Here is a 12,850-nt window from a genome sequence, read left to right on the forward strand (position 1 = left end):
CCCTGTCTTCCCACCAGGTGAGGGTGACCCTTGAGCGGGCATCCAGTGCACCCTACACCCCATGGGGCCTGGTGGATGACACGTGCTCGGGGAGGTGCTGAACCGTGTGCCCTCGCTGCTCATGCCACCAAATCCTGAGGGGCTTCCCAGGCTGGGGACCTGGCCGGGTGCCCTGGCACGTCAGGGGAGAGCTGGCGAGGACGTCGGGCTCACCTCCCGCAGCGGTATGATAAGGTGGCAAGCATCCTCCTCCTTGCTGGCGAAGCAGATGTAGTTGCTGGAGATAAACATCTGGCCGGGGATGTGCAGCTTGTTGAACGGGGTCCACAGGGTACAGCTTGTGTGGCCGTCCAGGCGCTCGTCCCTGGGCAGTCGGAACGTGGCACGGTAGCACTCGTTCTTGGCTCGAGCGTCCAGGTCTCTGGTGGTGGGAAAGGGGGCAGGAGTCAGGGCTGATACACTCACGAGGGGGCCTCATGTTCTCAGCTTCCACACTGGACTCAGGCTCGTGGGGGTCCTCCTGTGAGCAAGTTGTGCCCAGGGATCTCAGAGTTCAATAGAACAGGCACATTGAATGATCCAGGAGGAAAATGCACACATCCGTATGGTCAGCAGAGGAGCGGTCAAATAAGAGCACGCCTGGTGTGCCCAGAAGATGCCTGTGCCCACCCTGCGGCTTCTCACTGGGAAGACCCGGCCCCACCGGGAACCCAGGACGCGCCTGCCGACAGGCACGTGTGGAGTGAGGACGAAAACGCGGGGTGCTAGCGTTTCCCCGGCAGTGCAGCGGCTACGATTCCGAGCTTCCACTGCAGGGGGCGCAGGTTCAATCCCTGGTTGTTGTTGTTGCTAAGTCACTTCAGTCGTGTCCGACTCTTAGCGACCCCATGGACTGCAGCCCACCAGGCTCATCCATCCATGGGATTTTCCAGGCAAGAGTACTGGAGTGGGGTGCCATTGCCTTCTCCATAGTGACCCCATGAATTGCAGCCTAACAGGCTCCTCCGTCCATGGGATTTTCCAAGCAAGAGTACTGCAGTGGGGTGCCATTGCCTTCTCCTGCTGAGTGGCTTGGACCAAAAACCTCACAAAACATAGAACACGGGGTGCTGTTGCTTAGGAGAAACACACCCTCGCTGGGCCTATGACGGTGTGAGGCGGGCCCGGCCGCCTGCTTCTCGTCCTGCGGGGACCAACCCTTGTGAGCATCTCCCCCCAGCCCCAGGGGAGCGGCCAGCAGCCTGAGCCGGGCCTGGCGGGCGCCCTCGATGGACAGTGCCAGAGCCTGCCCAGTCCCGCCCTGCTTGTTTTCTTCCCAGAGGTTCTGAGAGCCACCCGGTCACTTGCATGAGACGAGTGCCGTCCCTGGACAGCGTCCTGCCAGACGGTGCAGAAGTCTGGGCCTAGACCGGGGTCTCTGAGCCCAAGGGCGTGCCTCTCACTCCGGCCATCTCTGAGCTCCCCCTGGCCTACGAGCGCCCCCTGACGCTGCCACGGAGCAGCAAGGACAGAGCTGCTCTGCGAGGCCGGCCCGCGCCGCGTTCCTCGGTCTGCTGGTTCCCACACACAGTGGCAGGGCCTCAGACCCGCGCAGGGCGCTCGCCCGGGGCCTGAGCCGAGCCGACCGGCCGGCGGGAAGGCGGTTGCGCTCCCTGAGCCGGGACTCACTGCGGCCACCCCCGCTCCCGCGGTGGGCGGCGGTCCTGGGCTCCGCTGGCGCTCACTCACCGCCAAGGGCCGGGGGTCGGGGGCGAGTTACTCTGTCTACCGGGGCCCCAGCTTCCTGTCTCAGACTCGGGAGACCGCGAGCGCTCCCCGCCCCGGCGCTGGAGAAGCGATACATGAGGCACTCCCTCCGCGTCAGCGGCAGGTTTGAGGATGATGCCTCTGTGAGGCTCCTGCCCTCCGTGCACTACCGCAACCACCCTCCAGCGGGCCCCCTCCCACGCAGGGTGCCTGTGCCGGGTGAGGAGGGCGGGTCCCCGCCGGGCCGGGCCGACGCACCGCTTCAGCGCCGAGATGTTCCTGTGTGGCCGCGGCGGCCTGGGCGGCGCCCTCTCCTCCAGGAAGCCCTCGCTGTCCAGCAGCTGCCGCACGGCCAGGTTGGCCAGCTGCTCCATGAGCTTGAAGGTCTCCCCGATGTTGAGGAACATGGAGAAGAAGAGCTCCTGGTCCCGCGTGTCCACGCGGATGCTCTCAGGGAAGAGCAGTGTGGCGTTCTTCTCCAGCCGTGTGACGTCCACCCACTGCACCACCAGGCTCACTGGACGCCGGGGGGGACAGACACGGCATGAGGGCAAGCCCGCTGCAGGGCCGGGCAGCCGGCTCCTGACTCCCCGCTGTGCCCAGCCCGAGCCCGGCTGTGCGGGGCTGACCCAGCTCCCAGTCCCAAGAACCTCCTGGGTTTGCCCACAGAATGGCTGAAGGACGGCATGAATGAACAAGCAGAGGTGAGCGAGCTGAGCCCCGGGACCTGAAAAGCCCCACCTGAGGGGAGTGTCCTGCTCTGGGGGCAAGTCACAACACGGTGTGGCCGGCACAGAGAGGACACTGGCCCTGCCTCGTGAGCAGATGTGAAGGCAGGAGAGACAGGTGAGGTTGGGACAAGCGTGTGCATGGCTGGGCGCTGGGCCCGGGAAAGGGAACACGGAGAGCAGCTGAAGCCTTGGGGCTGCTTTCCGGGGGTGACATGGCAGCAGAGGGCGCTGGCTGGGCATCTGCTCTTTGTCCTGAGGCCAGGGCTTCCTGGGCAGAGGGCCCCACAGCAGGTGGATGCAGAGGCGCACATCTAAGGCCCCATGGAACCTGCAGCCGCTGAGGGATGAGGGGGGCGCTGGTATGTTCTACGTGAAAGAGGGGAGGCCCTGTGTAGAAAGTCACCATGTGAAGAGCTGTGCTGGTTGACGCAGACATGACAGAAGCCCCCAAGGGCCAGGTGATGTTTGGCTCAAGTCTGGGCATTCTGCTCATGGGTCACTGTCTTCTGGGGAGACTCTGGTGGTTGTGTGGGGACAGAATATCTGGGGGCTGAGGAGGCTGAGCCCTCAGGAAGTCCGGAAGTCTGGGGAGGAGGTGCACTTTCTAGAGGCGAGGTGGAGGGTGAGTGCAGAGGAGGATGCCAGCACCAGCTGCAGGCTGGGGCAGGGAGGGTGGGGGTGACGCAGGGAGCCCGTGCTGCTTGCACTCACCCTCCTTGCCCAGCAGAAAGGAGTAGAAGCAGAGGTGGTTGACGGTCAGGTAGAGCCAGCCCTGCCGGGGCACACGGCCCTTCCAGTAGCTACAGGAGTAGTAGTTGACCAGCTTCTCCCCATCGGGCATCCCGAACTGCTTCCTCATTTTCAGCTCGGCCTCCTTGAACTTCCCAGGGTCCTCGTCTCCCTGGGGCTGCACATTCTTGTTCTCTTCTGCGATGATGCCCTGGAGGAGGACACAGGGAATCAGTCAGCGGCACTTGGGGCTCCTGGACACTGACCCAGGGCCACGAGCAGGAAGACCAGACAGCTGCTCTGGCCACACACAGCAGGCGACTTCCCCTAACTCCCCGAGCTCTTTCTCTCTACTAGCTCAGAGCAAAGACTTTCAAATTTACATTTTCGTTATTTTAATGTAAATACCTGAAAAATATAATACATAAACATGGCAAAAAAAAATTGCAAATAGTAGAAAAGGGAGTTCAATGAGAAGGGAGTCTCCATCTCCTCTGCTGTTGTAACCACTTTGCTGATTTTCTCCCAAACAGGCTGGCATTGATGCACCTTTAAGCAAATACACACATCTGCTCTTTCCCTTCCTTCTTTGCCCAAATGGGATCTTGCTGTGGCACTGTTCTATGAAGGGCATTCCTCATGCCAGTGTCCTGAAGGATGTTCTGTATCTGACACTCCCCCTCCTCCCCATACCAGGTGGCTGCTGCCTCTGGCCCTTGCTCAAGGCCTTCGGGCCAGCTGCAGGGCCCACCCAGCTCAGGGCGTGTCAGTGCTATGTCCCGCCAGCATCTTTAGTGGGCTCACAGTGCCCAGAGATATCCCCCTGGGCCACAGAGCCAAACCTCCCGGGGGTACAACAGGTTCTTAGTATATCTGGCTCAAAATGTACACGTAAATCTTCCAGGGGGTATGACTACTCGATAAGCTAAAGGAATTCAAGGCAAGTGGTGTGGCCCAGACTGATGCTTCCACGGAGCCTCCTGGCAGCCTCATATCCCTGCCTCCACGAGTAGGAAATACAGCCAGGAGCTGGGGTGAGGACCCAAGAGCAGCATCTCCATTTCCGTACAGACAGCACCACTGTGCCTGCAACCCCAACATCTCTCTCTCTCAAGCTGCCTGTCTGTCTCCCCAGAGCACTGCTGCAGAAGCGAGCTCTACGTCTGAGCACCCTCCTCACTACCAAGGCCCCACCTTTGTCTTCTGCCCTCCAGCGTGCCTACTGGGAGGCTGGAGAAGGGGCCTCACCAGCGGAATAGTGAGCGCCAGACAGCGCAGACAGCCTATGGACGTCACTGGCACCTTGGCCTTCAGGCCCCCTTCCTGGGTCTCAGCGGGTGCCCCCACTCCTTCAGCTGCACCTGGGAGATCCCCAAGCAGGGAGCAAAGGGGCTGACAGGCCGCTTTGCACTTTTCTGTGCATTCCCACTGGCCTGGAGTACTGGTCCCCACCGATGGAGCGAACCGCCTGGCCCCCAGGACTCGGGTTTTGTTTGCTAGCTGACAGAAGTGCACCCTAACGATCGCTGGGTAGATTTTCAACGACTAATTTAAGTTCTTTAACAGTTTTAGGCATATTCAAGTTTTCTATTTCTTTGTCTCAGTTTCAGTTCTATTATGTAGCAGATTAGATAACAGCCCCCCTAAAGATGTTCCGCTGGAGAAGAGAATGGCAACCCACTCCAGTATTCCTGCCTGGAGAATCTCTATGGACAGAGGAGCCTGGTGGGCTACAGTCCATGGGGTTGCAGAAATGGACATGACTGAGAGACTAACACACTAAAGATGTTACATCCCAATTCCCAGAAGAGTTGAAAGAGAGGTACTAATTGATTAAACAAGTCAATCAAGACGTCAATGCTGCTGGCATTAAAAAGAAAGTTAAGGACCAAAAACTTCGAAATGCATGGCTCCTGTTGTTGTTGCTATTTAGTCGCTTAGTCGTGTCCGACTCTTTGCAACCCCTTGGACTGTAGCCGGCCAGGTTCCTCTGTCCATGGGATTTCCCAGGCAAGAATACTGGGAGTGGGGTGCCATTTCCGTTTCTAGGGGATCTTCCTGACCGAGGGTTGAACGTGTGTCTCCTGTATTGGCAGGTGGGTTCTTTACTGCTGAGTCAGTAAAGGGAAACCCTACAAGGTTCCTAAGAGCTGGAAAAAGCAAGGAAGTGGATTCTCCCCTCAGAGCTTCCAAGAATCAATCTTGCTAATTCCTTGATTTTAGCCTATGAGATTTCATTTCAGACTTCTGACATGCAGAACTGTAAGATAAGAAACTTGTGCTTACTTAAAACTAGTGTTTTAAACATTTGGCTGTCCTGGGTCTTCTTGCTGTCAGGCTTTTCTCCAGCTGCAGTGAGCGGGAGCTACTCTCCGGCTGTGGTGCTCGAGCCTCTCACTGCACTGGCTCCTCTTGCTGCAGAGCACGGGTTCCAGAGCGCGCGGGCGTCAGTAGCTGTGGCTTCCCAGCTCGGGAGCGCAGGCTCAATAGTTGCGGCACACAATCCCAGATCAGGGGTCGAACCCATGTATCCTGCATCGGCAGGCGGATTCTTTACCACTGAGCCACCAGGGAAGCCTTAAGAACTTCTGCTGTTTTAAATCACTAAGTTTATGGTAACTTGTTACAATAGCAATTGGAAACTAAAACATTATTTTAATAGTGTCCATCTTGTCTTAATTCTTATAATTTATGGGTGTAAAGCTGTTTATGGCATTTTCTTTTTTTTAAACTCTGCTTTTTTTTTAAATATTTCATTCCCAACATGGCTTGAGGTTTTTTCTTTCGTCCTGTATCACTTTTGCCACAGGTTTATTTATATTTTAGATCTGTTTTTTGATTTGTTGTTCTTCTGTATCATTTCTTTATTTTCCAAGAAATTAACTTCTTCCCTTTGTTACAGGCATACCCTGGAGATACTGCTGGTATGGTTCTGAACCATAGCAGTAAAGCACATATAAACAAGTCATACAATTTTTTTGGTTTCACAGTGCATATAGAAGTTATGTCTACACTATACTGTAGTCTATTAAATATGTAATAGTATTATGTCTAAAAAAAAAAAAAACAAGGTACCTATCTTAATCAAAAAATATTTTACTGCTAAAAAATGCCAACTATAATCTGGTGGATAATAGAGTCTTGGGTGAATAGTAAATCTTTCTGTGATCATTGTATTTCTGTCTTTCTAATTTCCTGGTTTCTCTGGAATTCTTCTAATTTACTGGACACTTGGCTCACCAACTCCCACCTTTCTTTTTTATCACGTCATTATAAAACATAAGACTTTACATTTCCTTCTGTGTGCTGCTTTTACTACATCTCCCAAGTTCTGATATACAGTAGTATTTCTATAACTGTCCAGTTCTCTCTCTCTTTTTTTGGTGGCACCATGCATCTTGCAGGATCTTAGTTCTCCAACCAGAGGTTAAACCAGGGTCCCAGCAGTAAAAGTGCTGAGTCCTAACCACTGGCTTGCCAGGGAATTCCCTCAACGTTTTCTCTTCTGTAAAAAATAATTTTTAATTAATTAATTTATTTTTGGCTGCCCTGGGTTTTCGTTGCTGCGTGGAGGCAACTCCTCAGTCGTGCTGTGAGGACTACTCATTGCAGGAGCTCCTCTTGTTGGGGAGCACAGGCTCTGGGGTGGCTGGGCTTCAGCAGCTGCAGCTCGGAGCCTCCCTGGGTGCACTTTCGGGGTCTGGAGCACAGACTCATAGCTGTGGTGCAAGGACTCAATTGCTCCGTGGCCCGTGGACTCCTCCTGGCCCAGGGATCAAACCCGTGTCTCCTGAATTGGACCCCGCACCACTGAGTCACCAGGGAAGCCCCCTCACCTCAACATTTTCTAATTTCCATTTTTAATTTGACTCATCGAGAACTTTGGTCTATTTTGTTGGTTAGTTTGTTTGGGCTTGGCATGAGGGAAGCATTCCATAATGTTGCTGTTATTGCTATTATTGCCCAGCTGGCTCAGTAGGAGAGTGAAGGCCTGCCTCTGCTCTCTTTGCCTAGTTTCCTGGAACTAGAAAGGCAACACAGGTCCTGTCCTAACCAACCCCAAGGCACACAGAGAACTGCTGAGGAGCTCTCGGTGCTATCTGCCCAGGTCTAGGAAGCTCTGGCATTATGAAGTCACGAGGGCTTGCCCAAAGCAAACTTGTATCATAAACTCTGACCTAGTAAGGGCCCTCTGAGGAATCTAAGCCAAGGCAATAAACCACCAGAAAGAAAAAGAGGCAGATTCACACACATACATTCTCAGATAAATGCTCATAATGCTAATTATTCCCTAAAGGGGAAACAATCTAAACATCGCCATGGTAAGTTTTTACACATTCATAATTATTTTGCTACCTGTAAAATATTCCACTAAGAATATCACATATGACTGATCAAGTCCCCTGAATATAAGGTGCTCAGTACAGTATTCATATAGAAAATAAGTATTATGTTAGCAAGTATGATCACTCTCGATTAGCAAAGGAAAGAACAGCTGCTTTCCCTCTTAACACGGGACTGGGAGGCACTGTTCCCTGGCAGTGCTTCAGGGAACATCCTGATACATATGTCATTCTGCACATATGAATACACTCTAGGGTAAATTCCAAGGAATGCAACTGCTGGGTCAAAATATCTGTGCATTTTGAAGTAATGTTAGCTTTATGATAGAAATATACTTCATATTATTTTTAATAATCAGTTGTCATTTCCAACTTCTTCCTCTGTTGGCCAAGGAACTAGTCACAGAGCTGTATATCTGCATACTTGTTCTAACACTCTCTAAGGGGATGGGAACTCCCAGCTATGCTTAGTCAGACTCTGGTGGCTGGCCAGAAGATGAGGCCTGCATACAACGAGTTCACCTGCCCCTTTCAATGCCAAGAGAGCAGGATTGGACACTCCATTCCATCTCTGCTTCATGGAGGAAAGAACTATATCATGTTGTCTGAAGTTTACAGAGGATGACATAGGTGAATACTGCTAGCCCAAAGAAGGGAGGCGGAACCAGTATGGAGAGTGAGTCTTACGTGTATCTTGCCCTTGACGAAGGTGGTGATATCTTCCTCATTGTCAAAGATGGACAGCGTCTGGAGTAAGTTATTTTCCAGCCATTCCCAGTGTTTTGTGATCTCTTTCCGGGAAGAACCTAGGGGTGGTTTGGTGGAATAAAGAAAAGGAAAATCACAAAATCACCAGGACTTAAACGTAAACTCAGAGAGAGTTTAAAATGGGTGACCTAATTTGCTATACAAAAAAGATTACTATCTTTCACCTGTCTACTCTTTCCATATATATATGTGCGTGTGTGTGTGTATGTGTGTGTATGTAACAAAAGTCATAAATGGTACTGATAAAAACACAAAATACAAAAATTCAGATAGTCATGAAAAAAGTAAAGCCTCCATTGCCCTCTAACACCAAGAGCAAGAGTCACTGCTAGATTCTTGTGTCCTCCCAGAAATAGTTTGTACACGTGCACATTTGCTTACTTACTTTTCTTTGAGACAAAAGGACTTAATGTGGTCTTCCACGTGTAGCTGATTAGCCAGACAGTCAGACTTGGTCTAAGTGACTGCAGTTCTCCCAAGAATTTAGGCCTCCATAGGCGGCAGCGGGAGCTTCCTGCAGGACTCCAGCTCCCTGGCTGGCTGGTCTCCTGCTGGGCCAGAGGCCCCCTCCCTCTCTCCGAGCCAGATGCCCCATCCAGGCCTCTGACTGCTCTTCCTCCTCCCCCGAGTTCACATCCTAGCTGGATCCTGTCTCTTCCAGGAACCCTTTGTTTCACCCCCGTTTGACTCTTTCAGTTGCTAGCTGGCCCCCAGGGTCTGCCTCACCTAGGAGGGAGGTCCCTGTCCTCCTTAGGAAGAGGGCCTGTCGAGGGCACTGCAGGCCCTGTGAAGATGGAAAAACTCAGAGGCAGCCCAGTGCCATCCCAAAGACTGAGGCAGCTGCTTTCTCTGCCTCTATCAGGGAACTGGGAAAAGGGGCCTCGGGAGAAGTAAAAGAATGAGGCAAGTCTCTTCCCCATCCCTCTGGCACCCCAGTTTTGGGGGGTTTTCATGTGTCTGGCAGGGGGTTTGCATTTAGCAACTCTTTTCTAAATGAATTCACACAAGAACAAGGAAAGGAGTGAAGGCTCTGCTTCCTTTCCAGTGTCCTGGGACCATCTGCCGACTGCAGGCACCCAGAAGGCCCCGCTGTCTCTGTGGCTGCGGGAAGGCCCACACACTCCGATGGAGGGGGCTGTAGCAGAGACGCGAGTTTCGCATGACTGTGGGCGACCCACAGATCCCTGGCCACCCCATCCTTTCCTGCCTGGCCACAACTCTTCTACCAGCTGAAGACCCCGTCCTGGCTCCATTCCGGCCAGGCCGAGTTGGTCCCTGCCATCTCCTCTGGCCCAGCTACCTGCTCAAACTCTGTCTTCCAGAGTCACAGTCCAGCCTGTCTTGGTTAGGGTTGATTTCTTTTGTTTGTTTACATTTACCCAAGCAGTTCACCACCCTAACAAGCAACAGCGTGGAAAGACCCTTTCCCACGGTCTGTGGGAGAATGTCCATGTGAAGACGATTAAACCCAGAATCATACACTAACAGTGATAATCATGACGATAAGCGTAACAACAGATGATTATAGCAAGAGATAACCATAAATAGAAGTTCCTAAATCAGCCATGAATTATTATTTTTTTTTCATTTTTCTTTGCATATCTATTATGGCCTCCTTTCCCTACTGCATAGAGGCCAAGGCCTAGTTGTTAGGAGAAGGGAGTTCTTTCTTGCTTGCTTTTTTTGCTAAGAACCCATATTTGAATGTGAAGGTTGAATTTGCATGTGATGCAACTCTCACACACATGTTGCTGGCAACCTAAAACAAAGGAATCTTTTCACTATACCTGTGTGGATTTGCCTGAACTTTAATTATAAATATTTACACATATTCACACAAAAGAATTATTAGTTAAAAGCAACTGGATCTTCATTTCAGTTCAGTTCAGTTGCTCAGTCATGAGCGCACACCAGGCTTCCCTCTCCATTGCCAACTCCTGAAATTTGCTCAAACTCATGTCCATTGAGTCAGTGATGCCATCCAACCATCTCATCCTCTGTTGTCCCCTTCTCCTCCTGCCTTCAATCTTTCCCAGCATCAAGGTCTTTTCCAACGAGTCAGTTCTTAGCATCAGGTGGCCAAAGTGTTTCCAATGAATATTCAGGACTGATTTCCTTTAGGAAATCATTTAGTACCAAGTAAATACTGAAACTATCTCTATGCCGGGTACTGGTAATAAAAAATGTAATAGCTAATTAAATTTTAAGTGCTATTTCTGTTTTTCCAGAACTTTTTATAAATTATCTTATTTGATTCTTAGAGCACCTTGGAAACAGGTACAGGTATTTTCATTTTATAGGATGAAGCAGAGGCACAGTTAGGTTGAGCATGTTGCCCAGAGTCACCTCGCTGGCAAGTGACCTACCATAATGCTAACCCAGGCTGCCTGCACCCTCTCGGAGCTGCTGGTCTGGTGGGAGAGCAGCAAGCCTTCAGTGCAAAAGTGCTGCTGGGGACCTGGCAGGTCCAAGGGAGGGAGAAGCGGTACGTGGTTCTGGGGAGTCTGGGAAAGCTTCTATACAGTGTGACATCTAGGCAGGTGCTCAACAGAGCAGGGGGAGGCAACGTGGATGCGGGGGGATGCTGTAGGCACATCAGCAGGACAGCTGTGGTGAAGGACTTCAGGCCCTGCAAGTGTCTTGTCTGGCTGAAGGCCAGGTGTGAGCTGGGGGAGGAAGAAATGGAGGCAAGCAGATCTTGAAAGTCCTTTGGTGGTGGTTTAGTTGCTAAGTTCTGTCCGACTCTTGCAACCCCATGGAGTGTAGTCCGCCAGGCTCCTCTGTCCATGGGATTACTACAGGCAAGAATACTGGACTGGGTTGCCATTTCCTTCTCCAGGAGATCTTTCTGACCCAGGAATCGAACCCAGGTCTCCTGCATTGTAGGCAGATTCTTTACCAACTGAGCCACGAGGGAAGCCCCTTGTAGCTCTCCCGCCAGACGAGTAACTCCTTGAGGGCATGAGCAGCCTGGATTAGCATTATGGTTTGGTTACTTTCCAGTGAGGTGGCTCTGGGCTACATGCTCAACCTAAGCTGAGGATAAGCCTCAGCTTCATCCTATAAAATGAAAATAACTGTACCTGTCTCTGAGGTGCTCTAAGAATCAAAAAGATAACTCACAAAAAGTTCTGAAAAAACAGAAATAGTACTTAAAATTTAAAGGGGAAAAGTCCTTTAATGGCGAGCTAAGGAGTCAAGATTCAGTGGCAGGTGTGAGGAGGGGCCTGGTGTTGGAGAACTGAAGAGCCGTGTGGGCAAAAACAGAGCGGCACAGGCAGACGAGCACAGGGGCCTGGCCGGGGCAGGAGCTCCCCAGTGCAGCGCACCCCTCCCCTGGGGGCTTCCCACAGGCCCCCGGAGCAACCGCACGCCTCTCTTCCCGCAGAGAGGCTGCTCACACCGCCACTGCCCCCTCTCCATGCACTCTCTGAGAAGGAGGATCCTGAGGTGCAGATGAGCACCTTGAGGACCCATTTCAGCACGAAGCAGCTCTTCTTGGCCCAGGCACACATCAACTGCCCTGGGCGCCCCCACACAGGCAGCCGCTGGCTCCTGCAAGTGCCCCGCTCAGGGTGCCCTGTACCCAATCCCAGTCCCCATAGCTGCAGTCCAGCTGTGAACATTCTCATTACGCCTTCTCAGGTCTCCAAGGAAAAACATTACCCTGGGGAGCAGTGACCCTGGCTGCTAGCACAGAGAGCATTGGACACAGGCGCTCGGGGTCTGATCTAGAGCTCCGTGGGACTTTGGGCAAGTTTATTAACCCCTCTGGGCACAGTTTCCTCAGCTTTAAAATAGGGGAAACCAACACTCTCCCTTCTGGAGTTGTTGGGAGCTTCACATACCTGGCAGGCAGGACGTGCTGTCTGAGAGCCAGCTATGACTGCTGTTCAATCCCAGGGACCTCAGCCAGGCTGGTCCCGCTGAAAGGGGACTTCCTCCTGGATTCTCAGGAGGGTGGCTATTTCCTCTTAGGACAACTATAGCCGATTCTCATTATTCACAGTGGTTGTGTTCTACAGAGTTTCCTAGAACACTGAATTTGCTGATACTGCTCCCAGGGGAGCTACAGGGCTAAGTTCCTGTGAGCTTCCGGTCGCGACATTTTCATCAGCTGATCCAAATACTATTTTGTCTTATGTCTTTCTGCTTAAAGCCATCTTATTTAATACATACTTTTAATACCCTAGCACTGAACTCATAGCCAGAAGCACTGTAACTCACGCCTGAAGGAAGCTCCTCTAACTCATATTTTCTCCCTAAGGCACATCGCAGCTTCTTGCCCTTAAAAGCACCACACGCCACGCAGCACTTTAGCATTATACTTGGGGCCATTTTAAACAGCAGAGTCATCAACAGGTAACTCAAAAACATGAAAAGCACAGCGCTTAGATTTCTAAAAGGAGACATGTTCATGGTTTGACCGCTAAAACAAGAAGGCAGAGAGGTGGCTTGCTCCACCTCAGCGGGGAGCCTGTGTGTCTGGTGATTCAAATTCTTCACTGCTCTGCACACACATACTTCAACAGA

At 52.0% G+C, this 12,850-nt stretch overlaps 1 protein-coding gene across 4 annotated transcripts in view; it reads right to left on the reverse strand.

Annotated features, from left to right (window-relative positions):
- The window catches only part of TBC1D9B (TBC1 domain family member 9B), a 41,295-nt gene that overhangs the window by 24,152 nt on the left and 4,293 nt on the right, over nucleotides 1-12,850 (reverse strand). For all 4 annotated transcript variants that reach the window (XM_027548449.1, XM_027548451.1, XM_027548452.1 and 1 more), the window contains exons 3-6: nucleotides 8,237-8,355; nucleotides 3,189-3,417; nucleotides 2,005-2,263; nucleotides 214-421 (exon numbers count right to left, since the gene is read on the reverse strand). In XM_027548449.1, coding sequence (XP_027404250.1) covers nucleotides 214-421; nucleotides 2,005-2,263; nucleotides 3,189-3,417; nucleotides 8,237-8,355 — 815 coding nt within the window. The remainder of the gene's footprint in view (nucleotides 1-213; nucleotides 422-2,004; nucleotides 2,264-3,188; nucleotides 3,418-8,236; nucleotides 8,356-12,850) is intronic.

This window comes from Bos indicus x Bos taurus, chromosome 7 (genome assembly GCF_003369695.1).
Source record: "Bos indicus x Bos taurus breed Angus x Brahman F1 hybrid chromosome 7, Bos_hybrid_MaternalHap_v2.0, whole genome shotgun sequence".
In the NCBI taxonomy this organism is placed as follows: Eukaryota; Metazoa; Chordata; class Mammalia; order Artiodactyla; family Bovidae; genus Bos; species Bos indicus x Bos taurus.